Source organism: Monopterus albus, unplaced genomic scaffold (genome assembly GCF_001952655.1).
Source record: "Monopterus albus unplaced genomic scaffold, M_albus_1.0 scaffold250.1, whole genome shotgun sequence".
Classification (NCBI taxonomy): Eukaryota; Metazoa; Chordata; class Actinopteri; order Synbranchiformes; family Synbranchidae; genus Monopterus; species Monopterus albus.
In genome coordinates this window covers 625,177-649,773 of record NW_018128130.1, presented here as the reverse complement: position 1 = coordinate 649,773, position 24,597 = coordinate 625,177, and the positions used below count along the sequence as shown (strand labels likewise).

The following is a 24,597-nucleotide window of genomic DNA, read 5'->3' as shown; positions in this document are numbered from 1 at the left end:
ATCTGTGCCTTGCCACAGTTCTGTCTCTGAGCTCTTCAGGCAGTTCCTTTGACCTCATGATTCTCATTTGCTCTGACATGCAGTGTGAGCTGTAGGGTCTTATATAGACAGGTGGGTGGCTTTCCTAATCACGGTCAATCAGTATAATCAAACACAGCTGGACTCAAATGAAGGTGTAGAACCATCTCAGGGATGATCAGAAGAAATGGACAGCACCTAAGTTAAATATATGAGTGTCACAGCAAAGGGTCTGAATACTTATGACCATGTGATATTTCAGTTTTTCTTTTTTAATAAATCTGCAAAAATTGTGTTTTTCTGTCAATATGGGGTGCTGTGTGTACATTAATGAGGGAAAAAATGAACTTAAATGATTTTATCATATGGCTGCAATATAACAAAGAGTGAAAAATTTAAGGGGGTCTGAATACTTTCCGTACCCACTGTACATTCCAAGATTACTAGATATACAACTTGTGGTGGCAGAACAAAATTCAAGTGAAAAAGATGAAGAATTCACTACTGTATGACAAGAAATGTCTTCCAAATGTCAGCTGCAATTTCCTTCACTATTTAATGAATGAATCAAAGTAAAGGCACATTTGTGAGTCAGAGGATTTATTTAGGTTATGTCTCTACAGTGTGTTTATGGATTAAGAAAAATTGATTTCATATTTATGATTTGTTTTGTTCTTTTAATACTATAACTAACTGTCAGAAGTACACATCTCCATAGATGAAGTCATTACATGAAGAATCAAAAAGCAACTGAAAAACCAATATAATTAAAAAAACAGCCACATCATATTCTACTTTTAATCCTCAAGGGTAAGTTCACACAAATGACAAAAACATTCCACTTACTGCTAGAGGTATCTAGAATATATCTATCTTCAGTTATATTTACACAACTACTGATATCCACCAATAACATTTGTGATACCACCCACAGTTGGGCGCTTTCATTAGGACTAACTATTCTTCAGAAAATACTTCCATTGTTAAAACTGTGGATTAGTGAGCACACATTATTTCTGAAACAAAACTTACCATTATGGGGAAATGAGATTTTTTTTTTATTTGGGTGAACTAATCCTTTAGGAAACCTAAGAATGAAAATTGTGTAAAACCCAATTTAAAATAATGTATATTTCCTCATTCAACTATTGACATGTATGTATAAATTAGAGGGCCCGCTCACTTAGAAAAGAGCATTTTACTGTTTTATATTGTCAACTTTTATTTATCTATTTTTTACCATTTGTCTCGTTTATTCTGCTGCTATTCTAAATGTTGAGGTGTGATGTATGAGTGCTGCAATCCCCTTTTTCATTAGACTGTAGTTTGAGCGTCTCAGCAAAGACTCCTGAATTAAAAACCCTGGTTCAGTACTGTGGAACAGTACTGTTACATGTGCTCACTGTTCTATCTGCAATTGTGGTACATTTTGCTTGGCCAAACTCAGCAAGCTCTAGACAGAGCAAAGAGCAAAAAGGCATTGTACTTCACAGGCTTCACAAGTGTGGTGGTGCTTTGTATTGTCACTCTGGTTTCTGAGGACAAGAAAATATCTCAGGCAAGAAACCTGCCTGAAAAACTAACAGTACAAATCAGGTCCTTGGTGGAGGTGGTGACAGGGAGGATAAGGAGGTTCTTTGACACCGGTTGATGACATCACTCAGTTGAAGGGGTGTCCTGAGGTTCCCGATTGACTGGATCAAGAAAAGTTAGATTTTGTTTAATTACAGTAACCTAACCATGTTCATCTTATCATGTTAAACTGAATATAATGTGATGCCCACGAACTCAATATTCAGAAAAGCTGATCTCCATTTTGGGCCAATACTATAATCACGGCAGTTACATGCATTCCATTTCCAACCATCATACAAGTCTGTGTATGTACCTTCCTCTCGTGCCTTCATGCGGGCGACAAAGTTGTAGCTCTTGTTCCTGCGATAGTTCTCATAAGGGTCATCCAGTGACACCCCCACACCTTTATACTGGTCCCATTTATCCCTGATATCACCTCCTTTGATGGGGTCCTGGATGCCCTGTTCTTTAGCCCCCAAACCACCTGAACCACTCCAGCCTACAGCACACAGGGCGACACATGATTAATAATAGATATCAGTGTTTACAGTATGTGGGTTATTTTACTTTGATAAAAAGTTATCAAAACCTCCGTATTAAAAAGATCTCAAATGTTCTTAGTGGAAAATTTAATATTCAATTCAAATTATGAAATAAAGAGAAAATGTATACCCATCTTCATTAGCAGTTGGTGGCCCTTGTTCTCTTCTCCTAGCCTGTTATCTACAGGCAGCTTGGAGGGGGGACCACCCAACACTGATGTGGAGCTGCAGAGAGCAAGGGGTGGTCATCTATACTACAGCAAAGCATAAAATAAAAAGAGTCTTGAAAGCACCTATGAGTAAAAGGGACTTACGGAGGGGAGGAGCTCTGAGACTGGGGGCCACGGCGTCTCTTGGTGGGTGAACGCGAACGGGATCTGGATCTGGAGCGAGAGCGACTTCGAGTTGACCTGGATCTACTCCTGGACCTAAAGAGAGACAGTGTAAAGAATGTTGTTTAGGCACAGTACTGAGGGTAGGCGCCCTTCAATTTCAGAAATCTTCAGAGCCCAACACGCAATCTAACACAGGAATCATTATGTGGCCTGTGTAGACAGCTATACTGATTAAAATAGAACCATATGTGTTTTAACAGACACACAAGAGATGACTGAGAAGCACCACCTGTATAGACAGACCTGCTTTCCAAATTCATCAAAAATAATGCAAATTATCATAGGTTTTGCCTCCGTTTCCACAGTTCCCCACTTTGCTTTGGGGACCAGATTCTGAAATTAAATCTGGGCTCTGGTTAGACAGTTACACTCAAACCATATCTGCGTACTATAGTTTGTGCTGCTGTTGAACTGTACTGCATTATACAGAGAAGTGTTTGTTATTTAATCTAGTCTCACTGATTTAAATAGAGTGGACAAAGGCACAGGAACACCCACCTGTATAATGCTACACATTCGAACAGCACCACAAACTACATCATCCAAAATTACTAATTAAACTAAAAGCACTTGAACAAAAACTGAATGTTATTATTGGCATTAGTTTTAGCTTGATAAACCTAAAAGGCAAACTGAGTGCACTGTATACACAGCACTGTACAAAAGTTGTAGGTATGTTTAGATTCTTGTACAATTTAGGGACATGTCTGATTGGCTCTGAATTCACTCTGCAGCAGCCCAACACAAAGTCCTACAACAGATGGTCTGGCCCCCATAGAGCCATTATCTCAACATCATGGAGTCAGTCTGGGATTACACGAAGAAATCTCCAGGAGAACTGCGATGTGATGCTGGAACAACCTACCTGCCAAGCACCACTGTACCGAGGAGAACTGGTGCTGTTTTAAAGGCAAAGGGTAGTCACACAAAATACAGAATGGATGAAAGTTCTTTTCTCTTTACGGCACTTTGTACAAAGTTAGCTGATAAGTAAAAACTATTACCATTAGTGCAGAAAACCTTTCTACAGCATTGTATGTGCATATCAACATAAAGGTATCATTCAGATGTCTGGGACATATGTGCATTTGCAAACCTGGATCGTGAGTAGGAGCGGGATCGACTGCGAGATCGGGAGCGGGAATGAGATGAGTGGGACCTTGACCTGGAAGACTTTGAAGAGTGAGAGCTGGAACGAGATGAAGACCTTCCTCTGCTACGAGAGCGACTCCTGGAGCAACTGCCTCCTCGACCACTGAAAAGAGCGAGCCACGGGGGGGTTGACGGGTAGAGGAAAAATAAGGATAACGATGACATAATAAACATGTGAATCAGGTGTCTCCATCCCTTAATACACTAACAGACATCCTCCCAACAAGGACAAGGGAGCCCTCTAGAATAACCAGTAACTGACTAAAGTTTGTAAACCAGAGCTCTAAACATACAGACTGCAATATCAAAGCTCATTTTGATTACAATTACAAACACAAACTGTAAGCTCTAAACATGTGAAGAACAAAGAGAGAGAACAACAAAGAGAAATGAAGAGGAAGCTTACCTGTTGCGCTTCTCCTGTCCCTTTTTCCTCCTGGCTCTCATCTTGGCCCTGAAGAACTCATACAAGCCATTCTGCTCCCAGCCTTCACTGGTGGAGCAACAAACCACAGCCAGCTGTAAACCACATAAACTACAGCCATATCTATCAGAAACTTGCTATGCTACACGGGTGCTGCTTCTGGTAGCTGATTTCATGGTGCTACTTTTTTAGCAGGACGTGCTGTCTGTTTGAAGGCCAAAAGTGAAAAGCAGGTACCATATGATTACTGTAGGGTTCAGTCCCAATAAGCCAGTTTCATGCTGAGACTATCTCACTAACAAACTTCTTAGGAAATAGCTTTTATTCTCCTTGACTTTTTTTTCCTAGTCAAGTATCAACACTCTGGTAAAGCTGATCACAGTTACTGCTGCAATTGAAATGCCAGGCATTGCCTGTGACAGATTGTGTGGCTGTATATAATTAACAGTAATTGCTAGAGATATCTGCAAATAAATAAATAACATAAAAGCATGGCTGTTATCTAATAAGCTCTCTGCCAGGTTGTATCTGTATTTAGCCAAAGATCATTTGTAAATTTTACTTAGAAATGTTAATATTCCATTTACATTGTAAAGGAACTGGACATGATAAGCTACAATGACCTCTAAAGAAAACCCACAGGCAAGAGAGAAAACACAATGTGCTCCAAATCCAGAAATCCAGCCAGTACCAAAACATATACAAATAGAGAAAATACACTACTGTTTTCACCCATCCACTTTATAATGCCATAATTAGAGCATCATCCCTTCCTTTCAGGTGGCTCATAACAGAAACTTAAACTGATCACTTGGTAGTTTCTGATGTACAGGGGGTGGAAGTTTACTTACACTTAAACTTAAGAAATTGAAGAAGAAAAAAAAAATCTAATTCAGAGGAAAATAAAAGAATTGTTTGGCCATAATAATCAACATTATGTATGGATGAAGGTGGGTGAGGCTTGTAACCCAAAGAATGCCATCCTAACTGAAGCCAGGGACGGCAGCATCATGCTATGGCATTGTTTCGCTGTAAGAGGGACAGATTAACTTCATAAAACTGATGGCATAATGAAGAAGGAGAATTATGCTCATAGATTTAGGGTGCTTTCACACCTTAATTCGTTTGCTTTGGTCCGAATCAGTTGACGAGTTTGTAAACATGTAGCAATGTCTCCTTGGTTCGGTTTCGTTTCACACACAGAAAAATCCAAGTGCACCAAAACACGTCACGTAAAACTACGCGAGAACGTTCTCTCCGCTTATTGGTCAGATGTGTCTGCCGTGAGAACAGAAAAAGTAAATAAAGGAAGAAAGTCCACGTTTCTGTGATGAGAGGATGGAGGTCAACATACGTGGGTTGGGCCTCACCCTGGTTATTTTGTGTTATGTTGCTTGCATTTACCACTTAAACCAAGTCGTATAGTTTGCCCACGATTCATCCTGGCGCATGCTTTGGGTGACAGGAAATAAAATCTACCCATAATCCAATGCCCTCAAATCATGTGGTTCACGGCCTTTGGTCCTATTTTGGTTCGGTACGCGTTCTCACCAGGAGGACCGCACCAGAGTTCGCTAGATGATGCGGATCGAGACCACCTCATTTTGGGGGTCTCGGTGCGGTTGTTTTGGTGCGCACTCAAGTGCGATTACCGTGTTCACACCAGACAAAACGAACCGCACCAAGAGGGAAAACGAACTCTAGTTCGATTCAATGGAACTAAACGCTGTAGGTGTGAAAGCACCCTTAAACTTCATCTGAAGACATCAGCCAGGAAGCTAAAGCCTGGATACATAATGGGCCTTTCATCAGGACAAGGATCCACAGCCCATCCCCAAAATGGTAACAAAAAGGGTTAAGGCCAGCAAAGTTCTTGAGTGGGTTTCACAAAGCCCTAACCTTAATCCAGTATGGGCTGAAATGAACAAGGGGGTTTGCACAAGGAGGCCCACAAACCTGACTCACATGCACAACTTCCCCCAGGAGCAATAGGCTAAGATTCCTGTATATATCATTGTGCAAAGCCTGTGGAAGGCCTCCCTAAGCATTTGATTCAAATAACACAATTTAAAGACAGTACCACCAAAAATTAACAGTGTATGTAAACTTTTGACTCTCTGAGAATGTGATAAAACAAAAGCTGAAATTAAAAATTCTATTGTTATTACTAATATTACAAAATTTCACAATAAAAATAAAGTGGTTTAACAAATTGAACAGAGGGAAAATACACTGAAATGAAACGTGGAGTCATGTGCGAGTACCTGTTCCTAGGCCGATCATGTGATGGAGGGCTGTAGAAGGCCTCTACAGCAGCTAGCAACCGATCACTAGGTGGCATGGGAGGGGGCAGGCGGATGTCTTTAGGATCCAGAGGTTTATAATCACAATCCTCAAGCTGAGGAATAGACAGTACAAGAAGACATGCAGGTTTGACTGTTGAGTCTAGTGAGCAAGTTCTTTGCTTTAATTTGGAAAACTATGTTACTGTGGCAGATATGGATAATATAATTAAATAATATTTAATTAGTTACTGGCACTCTTCGTTCTGTGTACATTTCAACTTGTTTTAAAAAGTGTTCTGTAAACTACTTCTACAGTCTTGGATCTTGTCCATTCTGTAAGTCACTGCAGCAGTGCTATGGAAGCACACTGCATTCACCAAAGAAAAAAAAACTGGAGGATGTTATCTCATGATTATGACTTACTATCTTCTTGTCAAAGTATAATCTGCGCACATGAACAAACTTTTACTGTTTGTGACATTTTCCAAAATAGTGGACATTTTTTGTTTTTTGGTGAATGCAATGTACTTTCGTACATTGCCGTATGCATTATATTCATTGTTCTTTTCACCCCTGATAATATTCAACCATGATGAACGTCTTCTAGCATGAAAGACATGTTGACAGCTGTGAGTTTAACCAGCTGATTACATTTCAAATTTTGTATGTAGTTATCCTCAGATCAGAAGAAGATAGCTTACTTTGACCAGCGGAGCCATGAGACCAGCTGGCAGGTCAAAGTAGGGTACGTTGGGCACCAGACTGGGGTCATCTTGGACAGGATGCTGCCGATGACGTACATGTGGTGAATGGCCATTGAAGCCATGCGGAGGTGGGCCAAATTCTGGATGCTGGCCTCCACCCCAGGGTGGATGATCAGCCCCCATACCTGGGGGAGGGAGCCTCTGATTGGGATGGTGATGGGCAGGAGGACCTGGCATGTCTGACAAACAAAAGTGTATATTGTTAAAAACAAACAAACAAAAACAAATATATTAAATATAATTACAGGTGCAAAACAAGGTAGCATTTAAGTGAGATTAGGGCTGGATAAATATTTCAATTTTCCAAGTAACTGATCAAACAATTGATAACTCTTGAAAGACTGATCTTTGCATCTGTACCTTTTCCCAGAATGTGTGTTACATGGGTTCTAAACGTTATGTGTATGCAGTGGTTACTTGTTGTAAGTGGTTCAGTTCTGACTATGATATGCAACATGTCCACTTTGTGAAAAACGAGTTGTTATAACATGCCCAAATAAATCTAAAATTATAAAATAGCCCAGATGACAGCTGGTTATATTAACCGTGTTGAATCAGGACAGTCCCATTAACATGCAGAGGTTTATGGGACTCTGACCCCCTTTAGCGGACCTAGAGATCTGGTTGATGAGAGGGACAGGCTGAAAAAAGGTTATACACACTGAGCTCTTGGTTTGCTTGGTTGAACAGATTATCTATGGCGATGTAATCCCATTAATATAAACACTGCAGACAAATTGGTTTGTCCTGTCTGTGCTAATATAGATCAGTGAAGTGGATGTAGCATCTTATGCTGTATGTTACAAGGGACTGGGGTTGTAATGAGCCATCATTACATAAGGATAACGATGACATAATAAACATGTGAATCAGGTGTCTCCCTCCCTGTTTTATAGGTTTATAGTCCTGATGCATCAAATGATGTTCCTGTAATGCACTTGCATTTGATTACTAACGTTAATGTGGTCTAAATCATCAGTGAAATTCATGGCATTTGATTTTCTGACAGTTTATATCCCTCCCTCCATCCATTATCTATAGTGCTTATCCTGAGGAGGGTCGTGTGAAGGCTAGAGCCAACCCTGGCTGACACTGGGTGAGAGGCGGGGTGCACCCTTGACAGGCTGCCAGTCTATCACAGGATTGACACTTAGAGACAGACAAAAACACACACACTCACCCATTCCTCTGGGTAATTAAGAATTGCCAATCAACCTTCATTTTACAATCAAGTCACTTCTCCATTATTTTTTCAGAGCATATAACTTACTGCTGTATTTATATTAACTCTGACATGTGTCCTTCTTGGGCACTGCCCCTAAGCCTTTCTATGGTAGGGAAAACCCTGACAATGAAAATATTTTTGCAAGACTAAAAGGATTCATCCTGAGGAGGCTGCTAGGGCAGAAGCAACAGGTCAGATGGATAGTATTATGACAGTGTTATTTGATAATTCATTTCAGAATCCCCCTCTGGATAATATTGAATCACTGTACCTACCTCCAGGATATTCTCCCTGAGCATAGTCAAAGTGGTGGGGGGTGTATGGTGGCCTATCATAGTGGTGCCTGGGAGGAAAGTCATCCTGCATAAAGCGTGGTGGGAAGCGTCCGAAACTGTGTGGTGGTGGAGGAGGCTGGTTGAAAGGAGGTGGCTGCTGGTGGGGAGGGAAGGGTCCCCTAAAATGGGGAGGTCTCTAAAAATTCAAGTTAGACAACATAGTCATTTAACTAAATGAGGAAAAAAAATTAAAAAATCACATCTTCTCCAAGACAGAAATATTCAAAGTCAAATCCAGAATAAGATGTACTGTTATTACAGATGTTAAATGTTGACTAATTGCAATACAGTTAAACTATCAAAAGAAAGGAAGTCAAACCACAATAATAATCTACCACATGCCTGCATGCGTGGAGGAAATGGGGGCTCCCTCTGGCCCCAGGGTGGCTGCTCAGGCTGGTTCCCCCATGGCGGTTGCTGGTCATACGAGTTCCAAGATGGAGGGCCAGGTTCTGACCCACCCGGACCACTCCAGGGACCTCCTTCTCTGGGCGGACCTCCACTCCAGTTCCCTGGGTCTCTCTGGTCATTCCAGATCCCCTCATGGCTGTTCCAGGGAGGGCAAGGAGGGGGAGGTTGATTTGGATCAAAAGGAGGCTGGGGAAGGACAAAGGTCACAAACAACATGAGTGGCTCCTGCATCAAGAAACCTCTAAAGGGGGCAGGACTGAACCCACCTCAAGGGATGGAGTCTGCTGTAAATGCAGAGGGCGTGGCTCAGTTGGAAGAGTAGGCCATTACTAGTCTTGGGGGTATAATTCATGGAGTCCTGTATAATTTGGTGGCAGGCCCAGAACACTACTTGGATAACGGAACAAAGCAGGAGATGAGCTGGGACACACCACAGAGAGCAGTACTCCTGCATGTACCAAGTGAGGGGATGTGATGGCAGGAATGGGGCTGCATACATCATAGGAACGAAGGATACCAGGCTCAAAGACAGCGCTCAGTCACTTGAATGAAGACTGCTCACGCATAAGACAAAAAAGACTCATAGCTTTTGGATTTACATCCACATTGTGTGACCTGTTGCACATTTAGTGTTTCCCACCACTGGCCCGCCCATGCAGTTCTGCTTAGCCCAAAGACTGGCATAAAAGTCATAAAAATAAAACTCACTTTAACGCTCTGGGAAATTTTTATCAAATATTAAAACCTCCATGGATTAAAAACTGATTTTGTTTGCAGCTTATCATTGCGGTCTATGGAGAAAATGATTTTCAGGCTTCAAGGATTGAATGTTCACTTGCTGCCTAATATACCCCCCCACACTGACAGGTGCCCCTGTAATGAGATAATCAGTGTTAGTCACTTCACCTGACAGTGGTCAGAATGTTATTGCTGACTGAGGTATGGTCAGGAGGAGTTGGGGATCAACTAGAAATGGTTAGTGAATGACCTGCTCAACATCTTGAGCCACTGCCACCCTACAAACAGACGCTGAAGAAGGTACAATGTGCCTGTGTTCAGTCACATAGACACTTTTATAGCTATTGTTGTGAGGACACTCACTGACATAATGCATCACATATCCTGTTACCATAACCTTAAGCATCACAACTAAATACCTATCCCCAACCTTTACTCTAAAACCAAGTCTTAACTCTCAAACAGCCCTGTGAACATAAGGGCCAGCAAAAATGTTCTCACTCTGATGGTATAAAACTCAAACTGGTCCACACAATGTAGAGCCATACAAGTGTAGACACATGCAATCCCAAATCTTTACCGGCTGGTTGGGGTTCCAGGGGCCCATGTGCTGGGGGTCATACCACGCAGGCTTGTTGGAGGAGATATCTGAGGGTCCACTGGGATTGCTGGAGTCCTGTGTTCTGGAGGAAGCGCCATCAAACTCGGGAGGACGACCTGACACGGAGGGCTTGACATCCCCTGCACACCACACACCCCCCGACACAATACAGCACAAACATAGATTTAATGGCCCAAAGCAGAATAGGTCAGAAACTTCTACAAAACAGCTGAGTAAGAATCAACTGTTGCTGTATTTGTCTTCTCAAACAACTTTCATTTTAGAGAATAATGACTGTATGAATGCACAGCACCATAACATTTAGGTTTTATTCTCATCTGAGCAGTGACTCTGGTTCCACTGATATGGATCTGGTTTTGTTCAATTTTTTCTTCTCACCAGTTTGTGTGGTCAGAGGTGGGGCCTTTTCAGGCTCAGCAGGGGTAGCTTGCTGTGCTGCAGGGGCAGTCTGTGGTGGTTGTTGCTGCTGCTGCTGCTGCTGCTTCAGGCTAGCAACAAACTCTTCATGCTGGGTCTTCAAAGCCTGGATTTGCTGCTGGAAGGCCACTTGGATCGGTTGCACCACCGCAGCATACTCTGTTATTAAAGATGCCTGAGGCAGAGGACAAGGGTGTGAAGAATCTGAGATTGTCAAATTCTTATCACTCTTTTCCAGAAATACAGTAGGTTAAGTAGCATTATTGCTGCAGTACTTGAGATCGGAAGGTCTCGTTCTCATCATATTTTTACTCATTTCTCGGTCTCAGACAAAGACGACTCTAGATTTTTTTTCCAAGATCAGTCAAGGCCACAACTGCCTGCATTGTCTATTTTGTTTGTTAACATAATTTTCAAGGTTCTCCCCTCCTGTGTAGCCTAAACAATTGTTCTGCGGGGCACCTTAAGCCAAATGAACATTAAAAATGGCGACATATCAGAATGAATGTAAAAACAACAAAGAGAGTTCTATGCTGGGAAAAAAAAATATAAAAGGATAAGGATAATCACCTTTATTGGCCAAGTATGTTACACACAAGGAATTTGTTTCCGGTACAGAACCGATGGCAGCCATCTGCGGCGCCAACTCGACTGATAGCTCTAACCATCTTGGGCAGTGGGGAGGTTCAGTGTCTTGCCCAAGGACACTTCGACATGTGGACTGCAGGTACTGAGATCCGAACCTTCAACCTTCTGGTTGGGAGACGGCTGCTCTACCCACCGCACCACTGTCGCCTCCCCAGGCACGAAAAGGAGATGGCTTGACCTTAAACAGAAACTTAAGCTGGCAATAGGAATGACCTGCTACTCAGTGATTAGTGTTTGGACAAATGTTTGTGTGATTGATCATCAAGCTAATCAAACAACTAACTGGATATTTCTGTGTACTGTTGGGATGGTAGTTACACCCGGAGTGGATTAATATCCTAATAACAGCAGCAGATAGAACAAAGATAAAACAAATGTGACTATTTTACAGCTAAAGTATTAGCTAACCTAGCCTGCAAAGATGCTAATGTACCAAATTTTGATTCTCTAGCCTCAGAAGCTGGACTATGGGCAAGCTGCAACAATATTCACAGATTCTAAATTCTCAGAACAGTAAGTCATAGTGAAAAGTTTCTTTCAAACTGTAGTAAAGTAGAAAACAAGTTGCAACACAGTTTTCATAAAAAAAAAAACTGTCCTCAGTGCTTTATAGGTTATGTAGCCAGCTGCGAGATGGCCACACAGAAACCATCTACAAAGTGTAACACCGAACAAAGAGAGTCTACTGCAAAAATATTAAATAAGTTGTAGCATACAAAACGAAAAATGTTGTTCATACACTTCCATGTGCTGAAGCCACAAATGCAAATGTGTATAAATATGATTAGTAACTCACTGTAATGAGCCTCTGGATATGACAGGAAAAAGATATTTGAAACTGCATAAGACAGTTGCATGACTAAATTATTTTCTTGTTCTACTCGGAATCTGTAACAGCATTCCAATGTGGTGTTTAGAAAAACAGGTAACATACATTATCATTAGATTCTGACTGATTCTGTCATCATGTTAGATGGTATAATTAATGAAGCTGTTGCTGCTGTGCAATTACAGTACAATTACACACAGCCTTCCTCTCAGATTTGAGACTGTAAATGAAACGTATCATTCTTATTGCTGTGTAATGACTTCAGGCTTTTAATCAACAGCATGGAACATTCCACTGGTTTCCACAGCTTTCACATCTCTGTGAAACTCAGAGTCATCATTTTACACTCTTTACTGGTTGGAATCTTCCTCTACCACATTAAAACCAAATTTCGACACAGTATCAGTCTCAACACAAACAGCTGTGCCAGGATCAGTGTAGCAGTGCTGTACCACTGGCTTTGTGCTGGCAGGAAAATAGAGCAATACATCTTCCTCCTCTCACCTGGTACTGGCCAAGGCCCAGTGCTGGATTCTGGAGCTGCTGAATGGTCTCCTCATCAAAGTACCCATTCTTCTCCCAGAGCTGCAACAACTGGGAAGGAGGTTGTGGATGGGAACAATCAGAGAAAATAACTTTAGGGATAATTATAAATAAAAAGAACTACAGAGGCTTTCTGGATTTCCAATGCAATAAATTAGGAGCAGAACAAACGCAAAGTGTGTAGGACCATTTACTGACCAAAACACTAACTATATACAGTATTTAACTACATATGCATTTGCATGGATGAATATTGGACTGCAGCACTGTTTACCAATACACAGCATGTGGCATATATATGCTGTGTACTAATATACAACAGCATATGTGTGTGTATATACAGTATATATCTACACCACTGACCGACAATAACAATCCCTTAAAATTAATAGAATCAAATTAAGAAATCCGATTTTATGTGAATGTTTCATTACACTTATTTTGGATGAAATAGGAGACTGTTTCCCATGATGTTTATATTACTGTCAAGAATATAATGTGTGAAGTGATGAAAGCAGCAATAATCTAAGACCACATTATTCTGACCCTGATACAGTACATGTGTGATCTTAAAATAAATAAATAAAAATCAGCAGAGTCTTACCCTGGTGATCTTCTGTTGCTTTTCTTCCTCTACAGCCAGGAAACTGGTGCAGTAGATGGGAACCACAACTTTCTGCAGAGCTGCAAGCAAATCCTTCTGCTGCTTCCGCTGGCTGGGAGCACACATTAAACACATCATGCTTTTTTCTAGTTTAATCTTCCTACATAATCCTTTTTAATACCCAAATAAGTATCTTTAGACAGCATTTAATTGTTATTGTTCCACTGGTCATTGTCTCAGTTGTGTTTTAAATAATTCAGTTGATCATTTAGCTTATAAACAGTGAAAAATTGAAATCTGCTATCTGCGATTATCGGTGCAAAACACAAAGATAATCAATTTGTAATGAAATCTGAAAATCTGAGAAGCTGCTGCAAGAGAATGTTTGCAATTTTTGCATTATATGAGTTTAAACATTTCATTTTTATAACCATTCTGTAAGGCGAACTGTATGATTACACAGTTATACAAGTAAATGCTAACATGTTAGACTCCAGCAGTTTTATTGTACCTTGTATACAGTTAATATAATATTCTGTTTTGTGGAATCAAATGAAAAATTTGAATTTATCAGCAATAGGTGTCTGAAGTGTTGAAGTTGGCAGTTGGACTGGCTTGAGGTTCTTGAGGACTGACTAATAAGAGTCGCAGGTATTTAACTTCTGTGGCGTGGTTAAGATCTTGAGGGCTGTTGAAGTGGGTTGTGAGAGCTCCCAGAAATTAAACCACCACAAATTTGATTGCCTCCTCGTGGCTGCTTGCAGTGACATGAGCCAAACTAAAAGACTTAAAGGATAAATTAAATTCATCTTTTCCAAGGGTGATTTCTGTCACTTTTGGTAGATATTATCCTGGTTTGTGCACAAGTGGTTATTTTGTGCCATTTTATTATAGAAAAAGGAATTGTATTTCAGTTGATTTAACAGCTCTGATGCTGTCACTCCACTTGTGGTCGCTAGTGTGCATCACTTGTGTGTGTGCTTGTCCCTGGGGCGCAGAGGACAGATTAATTAATATCATCTGTGCGCTGGTTGGTTGGTAGTTTGGTGTGAGAAGAAGAGATGGGAGCCCTCTTTTTCTGTTACCCATGAAGTTGTGGGGATTTTTGTCCAGTCTGCCCTATGTTCCACATTATAACTGACCTGTAAGATGATAGTTTGCTTCTTCAATAAACAACACAGTTACAATTGGGTTTGTTTGGACAACGTGTGTAAGGCAGACCTCCCTACTCTCCCTCTCTCAGTAACTGATTGTTATTTTAGATAGCTGCTGAAACACAATGTATGATTTTATTGAACCGAAACTATTTTAGTAAGACTGTTGTTGTCCGTTTTCATGAACACACAAGATTTTTTAATTATATTTTTATTTATTTAAAAAATCAATGTGTACTGTGGAATTGTGTTGTTAAAGTGTTTGCTTAAAAGAGGTTTACATTTATTGTTTAAAGCTATTACTGAATGGAACATACAGTAGGCTACACCAACAGTGATGATAGAAGTAATTTGTTTTGGGGGGGGGTGTTCACAATGTCCTCTGAGAGGAGGCTCGTCTCCCCACACTTTTTGAAAACCCCTGCTGTAGGCTACATATATGTACACATATTTGAGTCAGTAGCCCATAATTCCCTCATTATGTACTTTTTGTCAGAGGTCTGGACAATAGGTTTCCCTTCTCCAAGGTGTTCCTGTAAGCTCCTCTGTGCGCTTTTTGTACACCATGTGAATACACAACGAGATGCAACAAGCTGCACACACTATGCTTTCGGTCTGTGCGACATGAACCATCATGCATCTAAATTTGACCAGCACAGAATCGGATATCTCAGAGTGAGCGGCCAGTCACCAGTCATGGCTGATCAAGCTAAAAACAGGCCAAGTTCTGATCTCGAGCCGATCAACCGGTGCATCTTTACAACGCAGTGAGAAATGAAAAGACTGGACAAACAAAACAAGTGCTTCATAAGTGCATAGTATAACACTGGGGAGCCCCCTGCTCAGGAGAAAACTCAGCAGGCCATCTGCATCTAAAGGACAAGGGACACTCCTTTGAACAGTTGGTGTGAAAGAAGTCAGCTACATCTGACTGGAATGACCATTGCTAAACAGAGAAGGTGGCCTACAACACCACTTACATGCAGTCCTGACACCCCTCCCAGGGCACTTGAACACCCATCCACATCATCATGTGACCTTCACAACCAAAATGATGACCGAGTGGTCCAATGATCAGGAATAGCCTACTGGAACAGCTGAACTTTATATGGGGTTAATCAGAGGCACTTTAATTGATGGCAGGTGTACTGACTCCTATTTAACATGAGTTTGAATGTCACTGCTTAATTCTGACAACCGTCACAGCCCCACATTAAGAGGGTGTTCACACTAATGCAACCACATTATTTTAGTTTTTTATTTTTACTTCCCACTGAAAAACAGATTTCAGTTTGTTTTCAATTGAGTTGTACAAGTTATAGGTCACATTAAAGGTGGCTAAAGTTCTGGAATTATTTATCTTGGTCTCGTTTTTTTACATCACAGAAACCTGACATTTTAACAGGGGTGTGTAGACTTTTTATATCCACTGTAGGTCTCCCCAGCAGTCAGAACTGAAGAAGCTTCTTAGATGAGAGGTAAAATGTCTTCAAGAACCTTTTAAGCACATCCAGTTCCCAATTTTAACACTTTGGACATACCATGATCTGGATGAATGAGAATTTCAACCATACCAGCAAAGGGTGCCAAACAGCCAAATCCTGTGCTTGTTCATTGTTTGATACCATTATAAAACAGCAAGTGCTGTTTGTACTTGTATAGATATATGTTCTTGTATTTAAAGCTCATGTTAGTGCAGGTGTAATCAAAACAGTATAACAGTCCCTAGGAGGTATGGATTTTGGTTTGTATACCAGTGATGGAGAACGTCATTGGTTAAATAGATGAGATGTAGGCGGAGCTCAAAATGGGCTCCTTCAGCAGTGATGCGGTTGCGAAGATGTGATGTCATCAGTTCACAATGGGGTGGAGTCTTGGCATTGTTGAACATCCAGTTCTTACCAGCCTGAGGGAAAGATAAAGACATGCTTGAGATATAAAGCTTTTTCTTCAGTTATTTTAGTCATCTATGAACATAAGCATCCTTAAAAAAATCCCTGTTATGGAATGCTTACAGATATAGCATCTTTGGTGCAGGTCTCAATGATAGGCTGCAGCAGGTTGTCAAATTCTGTGATATCCAGCTGAGTTTCAAGCAGCAGCTTTTGGGTCTGCTGCTCCATAGCCATGGCTATTGCTGCAGTCACCTGCTCCTACATAGAGAGAGGCAGAGAAAATAAAACTAGAAAATCCCATCAACCACTCTTCTTCAGCCTGTACAGATGTTCCTCATCTGTGACAGGAAACAGGCAAAATAGCAGAAGATGCTAAAAGTTAGTTCTCATTAGGGAAGATCAAAAGAAAGAAAGAAAGGATAATCACATAAGACACTTATTTACAAGGATAAATACAATTGACTTTTAGCAGTGTCTTCATGATTATCTTTCATTTAATTATACTGTACATTTACAGGCTTTTGTTTTGTCTGCACATACTAAACAGATTTAAGTTCATTAGGGTTTGGGCCTTTGATAAAAATTTTTATCCATTCATAAACATGCCTTTCAGCTGAGTTTATTCATTTAGTATAAACATTCTTCCCCAAACAACTTTCTTGCAGCTAGGGGTGTCCCAATACCAGCACCAGGTCCTATATCACCATTTAGTACTCGTATTCATTCAAGTTGTCCAGTACTACGCACTAATACCCCTCCTCCATGCCAAAACAGTGGCAGAGAAGTTAAACGGAACAAAAAGAACTTTGGCAATGAAAAACACTGACAATGACAAAACAATCTGAATATTATAATTTTTCCAGTATTACTACTTTTTTTTAATGCCAGTGGGGTTTTTTTTTTTCAGTACAAATGCTTCAATGCCAATGTTTGCGTTGTCTGTTACAGTTTCAGTGCCAATCTTTATTTTTCAGTGCCAAAGACTAAAGTCGCTGTGCTGGCGCCACAGTGCTGCACTCCTATAAAAATTACAAACTACCGTATTTCAGTATGTTGTGTAGTAGGGTACATAAACTTAGGTTACACGTTATATTTAACTGAAGTGATGGCAGTGTTTGTTATCATAGAAGGTTTTTGGTTAATAAGCACAGCCTTGTGATTTGTTTTATTTAATCAAAATCACAAAGTAGATCTCATGAAAATAAAAACCATCTATAAAGGCATTGCACTTTTATGGAAATAGTCATTTTTGTTAAGTAGTTATCAGTACTCATTATCATCAAGTACTCCGATGTTAAGTGCTCACACTCAGTTTGAAAAAAGTGGTACCGCGCCTCCCTATTTGCAACCACAAAAATTCCTACTTAAATGGCTGGGTATCAAGAAATTTAACTGAATTCATTATTTGCACTTTGAAAATAAAAACAAACCAAAAGGACAAATAAATCATTGCAGTGGGGAAAATGTCCTCTGCCAGATTTAATGATCTCTCTCTCATGTTGTACCTGTCTGAGTGTGTGCAGATGCTGCTCCTGCTGCTGCAGATTCCACTGGCTCTGCTGGATAAGCTCATCAATAGAGGGTGCGGCAGGTGGAGGAATGGAGGGTGGTGCAATCATTGCCATTGGGGGAGGAGGGATATCAACCACATCTTTGGCGCCTGGGTTGTACATATCTGCAAAAACAGCACAAGGAAATCAGCAGTGAATATGAAAAGTCTAGAGGTTTAGTAAAGGTTTAATTTCAAGGCTGAGTTTGGAAGAGTTGAAGCTGTGCGATGCAGATAGTCAAAAGAAAACCTGTATCACATAAAAATATAGAGAACTGTATAAGGCAGATATTGTGTTGTTGTGTACACAAACCTATTTCAATCAAAGTGCCCTTTAAAGGTCAAATAAGATGTAATAGTTTACATACAGCAAGCAGATGAGATCCAGGAACAAAGCAGAAGATTGAACAAAATTTAAAAGGCATGCAACCTGCAATAACACAGCCACTGTTGTTATTTGTAAACCCTTGCCTATTGCAGAGACTACTGCTGCTGAAAGGAAACATGCTGGCATCTTTAAACATCAAGAATCAGAGCCACATTTTGCAAACAGCACAGACATATTACCTATCTAAACTACAACCGATGTACGATGCCATCATACAGTATATCCACAGTTCCAAGAGGCAGAAATACTGGACAACTAATAAAACTGTTTGTTAGACAGAATCATTGTCCTACAAATCAAAACACTTATTTATAATTCAACATATATGTAGGTAAGTGGGGATGTCACAAACTCAAAAACTGGGCTTTCTACTGCTTTGTTTGGTTTCATTAAATTCAGGGTATAAAAGCTGTCATCAATGCCCTACTGCCCTCAGTTAAACATTGTTTCAACAAATATGAAACTGTGAGCTTATTTTAGGTCTTTAGCTTCACAGCAGTGTGACACGGCAGTAACAAAATCGCTTACAAACAATGAGCTGTGTAGGACTTGTATCATTACTGTATGACAACATATTCTGAATTCACAGTTAACTTAACATACCTTAGAAACTATTTACAATTTGTTTTAAAGTGTGTTTCAGTGATCCAAACACAAGTGGACAGCTGAGACGCATCGCCTATCGCACCTGTCTATACCCATGCGTGTCCAACAGTACAGATTATATATGTCATGTGTATAGGTTTTGTTACTGCTGCATCGCATCTGCTAAAAGCAAAACCTTTCTTGGATTCGTATTGCATGACACCCCCCACCCTTTTTATTTTTGAGAGCTGGTGCACTGTCACAGCAACAACCACCACATGCTGCACTGATGATTTACTTTCCTGTAGCATCCAAGGACTCATCAGTAGACATTAGCATTTACACTACAAACAACATGCGGTCAAATGCGTCCCAGACAACCTTGACAAGTGGTTTCAGTGACTGGATCACAACCTTGGTGGTTGTTTACACTTGTATTCCAAGCTGTCCACTTGTGATCCAATTGCCCAAGACACATTTTAAAACAAAACATAAATGGGGTCTTAGATTCTTGTATAAAATTTCTGGACTCACAAACTATTTTTAAAATGTTCCCATTACATTTCACTGTCATCAGAACTATGAGTACAGCTGGTAATTTGGTGTGCAGGCTGCACTGCGCTCAGGGAGAAGCGATGTGTTGTCCCAATAATATTATCCAATATATGCAAAAGTAAGTCTTCACTCAATAACAAGAATTTGCTTTATTCTCACAGAATAAAGAAAAGTCTTGTTATTGAGTGCAATCCTACTTTCCACATTTACCTGGCGATTTGTACCACATTTATTTTATCGAACAGGTTCTGTTCTATCTGCAGCCGGTTTATATTTTTCTCAAATAATATTAGAGCGGTATTATAAGGGCTGTGCAACTGTGTCTCTCTTCAGATATTACAAAGGGCAGACAGAATATTCATAACACAACCCCATGAGGGTGGGCACCCCAGTTCAAACTGGAGAACACTACCTGCTGCCAATCTGCCATTGTAAAACTAGGCCTGAGACTGTGGTCATGTCACACTACTAGGACAATTTTTCTAAAAACTGAGATAATGATGCTGATACTGATAAATCTCCAGAAACAAAAGTTTAAATTTTGGAGAACTCATGCAGCCTTCACATATAAAGATGCCATGAATCCCAAGAGAGACAAACTGATTAAACAAAGTATTGTCCAAAGACAAATCAGCAGGGTCCTCCTCCTGTCTGATCAACCCAGACAGCCTCAGATGGAGAATTAAGCGTTTTGATTGGTACCATCAAGAGGATATGCCCAAGATATTTTCAGTCACACTTAAAAACAACAATACAGCACAAACCCAAAAATGAAATACATAAACATGAAAAATGTAACTAAAAACAAACCAAAAAGCTTCCAAGCACAGCTGCAATCATGTCAAGCAAAGATGTACAAAAACAAAATGTGGCTTTTCAACTGGAATTTTGAATTCATCTAACAAATCTGGTTCCATATAAATACCTTCAGATTTATACTCCTCCCCATCGAAGGTAGAGGGATCTAAATGGAGAAAAGCAAACTTTAATGCATTTCAGTGTTACAGTATTACATAACTAACACAAGAACTCCATGCAACCCTGCACAATACAGCTTTTATTACCAAGTGTTGATCACCTGACCATCATTCAGCACCTAACTGGGTGCTGTAAGAAGCTCCAACAACCTCTACATAAGCAGCAAGTGGCCTTAATAGTCTGATAAATCAAACCTAGGGCTGCACAATTATGGCAAAAATCATAACCACGATTTTTGTCAATACTGAGATCAGTTATTTAACAAAAGTATGCATTGCCTTTGAAAACATTATGCATTTACTGAACTTTAAGAAAAAAAAAACCTGTCTTTAAACTGTGGGGTTTCTTCAACTTTAAATATGATTCAACTGAAAAACAAATTAAGGGTTTTTATCTACCTAATGATGATTGATTCATCAGGCTATTACCCTGCATTTATTTTACAAATAAAACTTTGTGACTTCAGGTTAACAACAGCCTCTTTCCTGTCATAATCTAAAGAATCTGCTGGGCTCACCGTGACACACACACACACACACACATCCCTCTCATTCCACAGTTTCAGCTTGTTCGTAACAAGCCTGCTATGTTAAACACAAACTGCCTGTGCATTAAGGACTACGAGCAAAGCTGAAATGATTGCTTCTCTGCAGGTTTATACTTGTTTAGCAGGGTTTTGATAGATTAATCTTACTGACTTACGGCCCCTGTGCCTAAGATAAACTCTAGAACACATCCCTAGCTGCTGTCCTGAAGCACTAGAGGAGGGCTGATATTGTTGGCCATGACTAAGTCCTGAAGAAGTCGTGGCACCACTGACCAGATTAAGCATCTTCGACCACCAAGATGCAGAAGGAGAAAATCAGAACCCTCAATCTAAAGCCCAAGCTGGCCTCCCTGGGGCAGAATATGATTGGACCTAGGAGAGCAACTCAGATTCCATGAAAACATCATGGAAACCACCCTCAGACAAGACAATATGCTGGTCTCTGAAACATCTAAACAGGTGATCATGTTGGAGCTCAGTGACCTGGGAGAAGCATTTGGAGGCAGCTAGCAAGAGCACAAAGGGGAAGAGCACATAGCTGGAGGAGAACTGCTGCAAAGAGGGGTGGCATGCACAGTGCATGGCTGTTGTTGTGGGGAGCAGGGGCTTTGTGGGGAAAAATCACTGTGCAAAGCCTATAGCCTTCTGGCCATAACTGGAGCACAGAAAAGTAAAGGCTCAGTAGAGCTTTACAAGCAGTTGGGAGAGCCTCAAGATGGCTGTGGATCAGGAGGGACAAACCATGGACCAGTGCTCCTTGAATGCAGCCTGAGAACTGATCACTCCTGGTCAGGTTGTTTGGTTGAGGGTGTCTGAAGTTGAAGAATCCAAAACACCCCAATTAATACCACTGATGACGTGTCCAAGTGTGTCAATGAATGCAGGGTATAATCAAAACCATGTCCTAACACTCAGGACTATAGCCTGCTTGCACATAGATTTGCTTTTCTTGCACTTAAAACCCTGTCTTCCACTCCAATATGGGGCTGCTTGCCCAAATTTCCTGTGCTCACACTTAAACCCTTCTCCTGTATACATATTTCTATATGTATAAGTAGTTTCTTCTTTTTTTTCTATCAATCTTATCTTGTCTACTTGTCAGCTCACTGCTTTACAGAAGAACATTGTACATACACACTGAGAGCTGCTGTACCAGAGTCATAGTCCTTGTGTGTCCAACACACCTGGCCAATAAAGCTGATTCTGACTATACTCTGGCTACTGTTAGGTGCTCCCTAAACTCCTGCTCTCGGATTTTCTTTCCTTGGTCTTGGATTGTTAGGAAATAACCCAAACTAACCCTGCCGAAATTTGCCAGACAAGTACAAACTGCCACTGAAACACTCTCCTCACACCCATTAGACTTTGAGCTTTTAAAAGAAGTAACTTTCATAGGTTGAGCAGAACATGAAGTAAACAGTACTGATTGGCATAAAAACTGCTAATTTCATCTAAGGGGACTATTTGCATCACTGCACATGCTTGGGGCAATTTTTTCTCATTTGGACAGGCCTGACATGCTGCTTAAATGGGGGGAAAGCAGCATATATGGAGGCAGGCTTGAATCTCTATCAGCTGATCACAGCAGCAGGTGGTAGAGATGTGGTGTTGAGTGAAAAGCCAGCCATTACAGTGAATACTGTTTTTAAAATGTGGATAATGCTGCACAATGCTGCACATCTTCTGACTGTCACTCCAAGAAGTCATACATGGTGCTGCATTTGGTTGCACGCATGAACAGTGCCACAAAAAAAAAATAAATAAATAAATAAAGAGCACGAAAGAGACATTCAATCCACGGCTCCTTTCTCCTTTCCCACCTCTCTACAACTGAGCAGTCACAGCACAAAGTGAACGTGACTTTTCTTTTTTTCCAGAAAATTACAAGAACAGTGGGACCCAAAACAGCCTATAACAATGTCAAAAAGGAGGGTGGGGGGATTTAATAAACTTTTTGATGATCTGACAGAGTTTGGACAGAGTATATGGCCCCATTGATCGCAAGTGATCTTCAACCAGTCTCTGGCCCAGTCCACTGTCCCACTTTGCCTGAATTCCTCCATGCTAGTTCCCCTGCCTAAGAAACCCACCAGTCTCAATGACTACTGGCCAGTTGCACTCACTCCAGTGGTGATGAAGTGTTTTGAGAAACTAGTTCGGGGACACATTGTCATTCCTCCCACCAACATCTCACCCACACCAGTTTGCATACACGGCAAACAGATCCACAGAGGACGTAGCCACAGCCCTCCACGCTGTGCTGTCTCACTTGGAGCATCAGGAGAGCTATGCATGGCTGCTCTTTGTGGATTATAGCTCCGCATTCAACACCATCTTCCCCCACAAACTGGTGGACCTGGGAATTCCATATTACACCTGCACATGGATTAAGAGCTTCCTGTGTGGAGGCAGCCAGAGGGTGAGAGTGGGCCCACACACATCCACGGCTCTCAGCCTCAGCACTGGTTCACCACAAGGCTGTGTGCTGAGCCCCCTCCTCTACACCCATGACATATCTTTGAATTGAACGCATATTATTATAATTACTACTACTACTACCTTTACTACTACTACTTGGAAAAGGCAAGAATACAATTGCAGGTACTCACTCTGACTGGGGAAAGTGGTACCAGTGCTGCCCACCACTAAGAGGTTTGCCTACAGTGGGTACAGAAAGTATTCAGTCCCCCTTAAATTTTTCACTCTTTGTTATATTGCAGCCATATGCTAAAATCATTTAAGTTCATTTTTTTCCTCATTAATGTACACACAGCACCCCATATTGACAGAAAAACACAGAATGTTTGACATTTTTGCAGATTTATTAAAAAAGAAAAACTGAAATATCACATGGTCATAAGTATTCAGACCCTTTGCTGTGACACTCATATATTTAACTTAGGTGCTGTCCATTTCTTCTGATCATCCCAGAGATGGTTCTACACCTTCATTTGAGTCCAGCTGTGTTTGATTATACTGATTGGACGTGATTAGGAAAAGCCACACACCTGTCTATATAAGACCCTACAGCTCACAGTGCATGTCAGAGCAAATGAGAATCATGAGGTCAAAGGAACTGCCTGAAGAGCTCAGAGACAGAATTGTGGCAAGGCACAGATCTGGCCAAGGTTACAAAAAAATTTCTGCTGCACTTAAGGTTCCTAAGAGCACAGTGGCCTCCATAATCCTTAAATGGAAGACGTTTGGGACAACCAGAACCCTTCCTAGAGCTGGCCATCCGGCCAAACTGAGCTATCGGGGGAGAAGAGCCTCGGTGAGAGAGGTACAGAAGAACCCAAAGATGACTGTGGCTGAGCTCCAGAGATGCAGTCGGGAGATGGGAGAAAGTTGTAGAAAGTCAAAGAAAGTCAACCATCACTGCAGCCCTCCACCAGTCGGGGCTTTAGGGCAGAGTGGCC

The 24,597-nt window shown here is 40.9% G+C and overlaps 1 protein-coding gene across 2 annotated transcripts in view; it reads right to left on the bottom strand.

Moving 5' to 3' along the window:
* Positions 1–608: 608 nt before the first annotated feature.
* cherp (calcium homeostasis endoplasmic reticulum protein) overlaps positions 609–24,597 on the bottom strand; it is a 30,929-nt gene continuing 6,940 nt past the window's right edge. Inside the window, exons 3-20 of one of the 2 annotated variants that reach the window (XM_020620875.1) lie at positions 20,579–20,617; positions 18,082–18,251; positions 16,697–16,834; positions 16,436–16,587; positions 13,528–13,639; positions 12,885–12,974; positions 10,865–11,078; positions 10,445–10,605; positions 9,058–9,312; positions 8,656–8,851; positions 7,093–7,334; positions 6,371–6,504; positions 4,089–4,175; positions 3,627–3,785; positions 2,450–2,563; positions 2,266–2,360; positions 1,907–2,092; positions 609–1,712 (exon numbers count right to left, since the gene is read on the bottom strand). In XM_020620875.1, coding sequence (XP_020476531.1) covers positions 1,675–1,712; positions 1,907–2,092; positions 2,266–2,360; positions 2,450–2,563; positions 3,627–3,785; positions 4,089–4,175; positions 6,371–6,504; positions 7,093–7,334; positions 8,656–8,851; positions 9,058–9,312; positions 10,445–10,605; positions 10,865–11,078; positions 12,885–12,974; positions 13,528–13,639; positions 16,436–16,587; positions 16,697–16,834; positions 18,082–18,251; positions 20,579–20,617 — 2,582 coding nt within the window. In that variant the 3' untranslated portion in view covers positions 609–1,674. The remainder of the gene's footprint in view (positions 1,713–1,906; positions 2,093–2,265; positions 2,361–2,449; positions 2,564–3,626; positions 3,786–4,088; positions 4,176–6,370; positions 6,505–7,092; positions 7,335–8,655; positions 8,852–9,057; positions 9,313–10,444; positions 10,606–10,864; positions 11,079–12,884; positions 12,975–13,527; positions 13,640–16,435; positions 16,588–16,696; positions 16,835–18,081; positions 18,252–20,578; positions 20,618–24,597) is intronic. The other variant, XM_020620876.1, reaches the window with a different exon arrangement.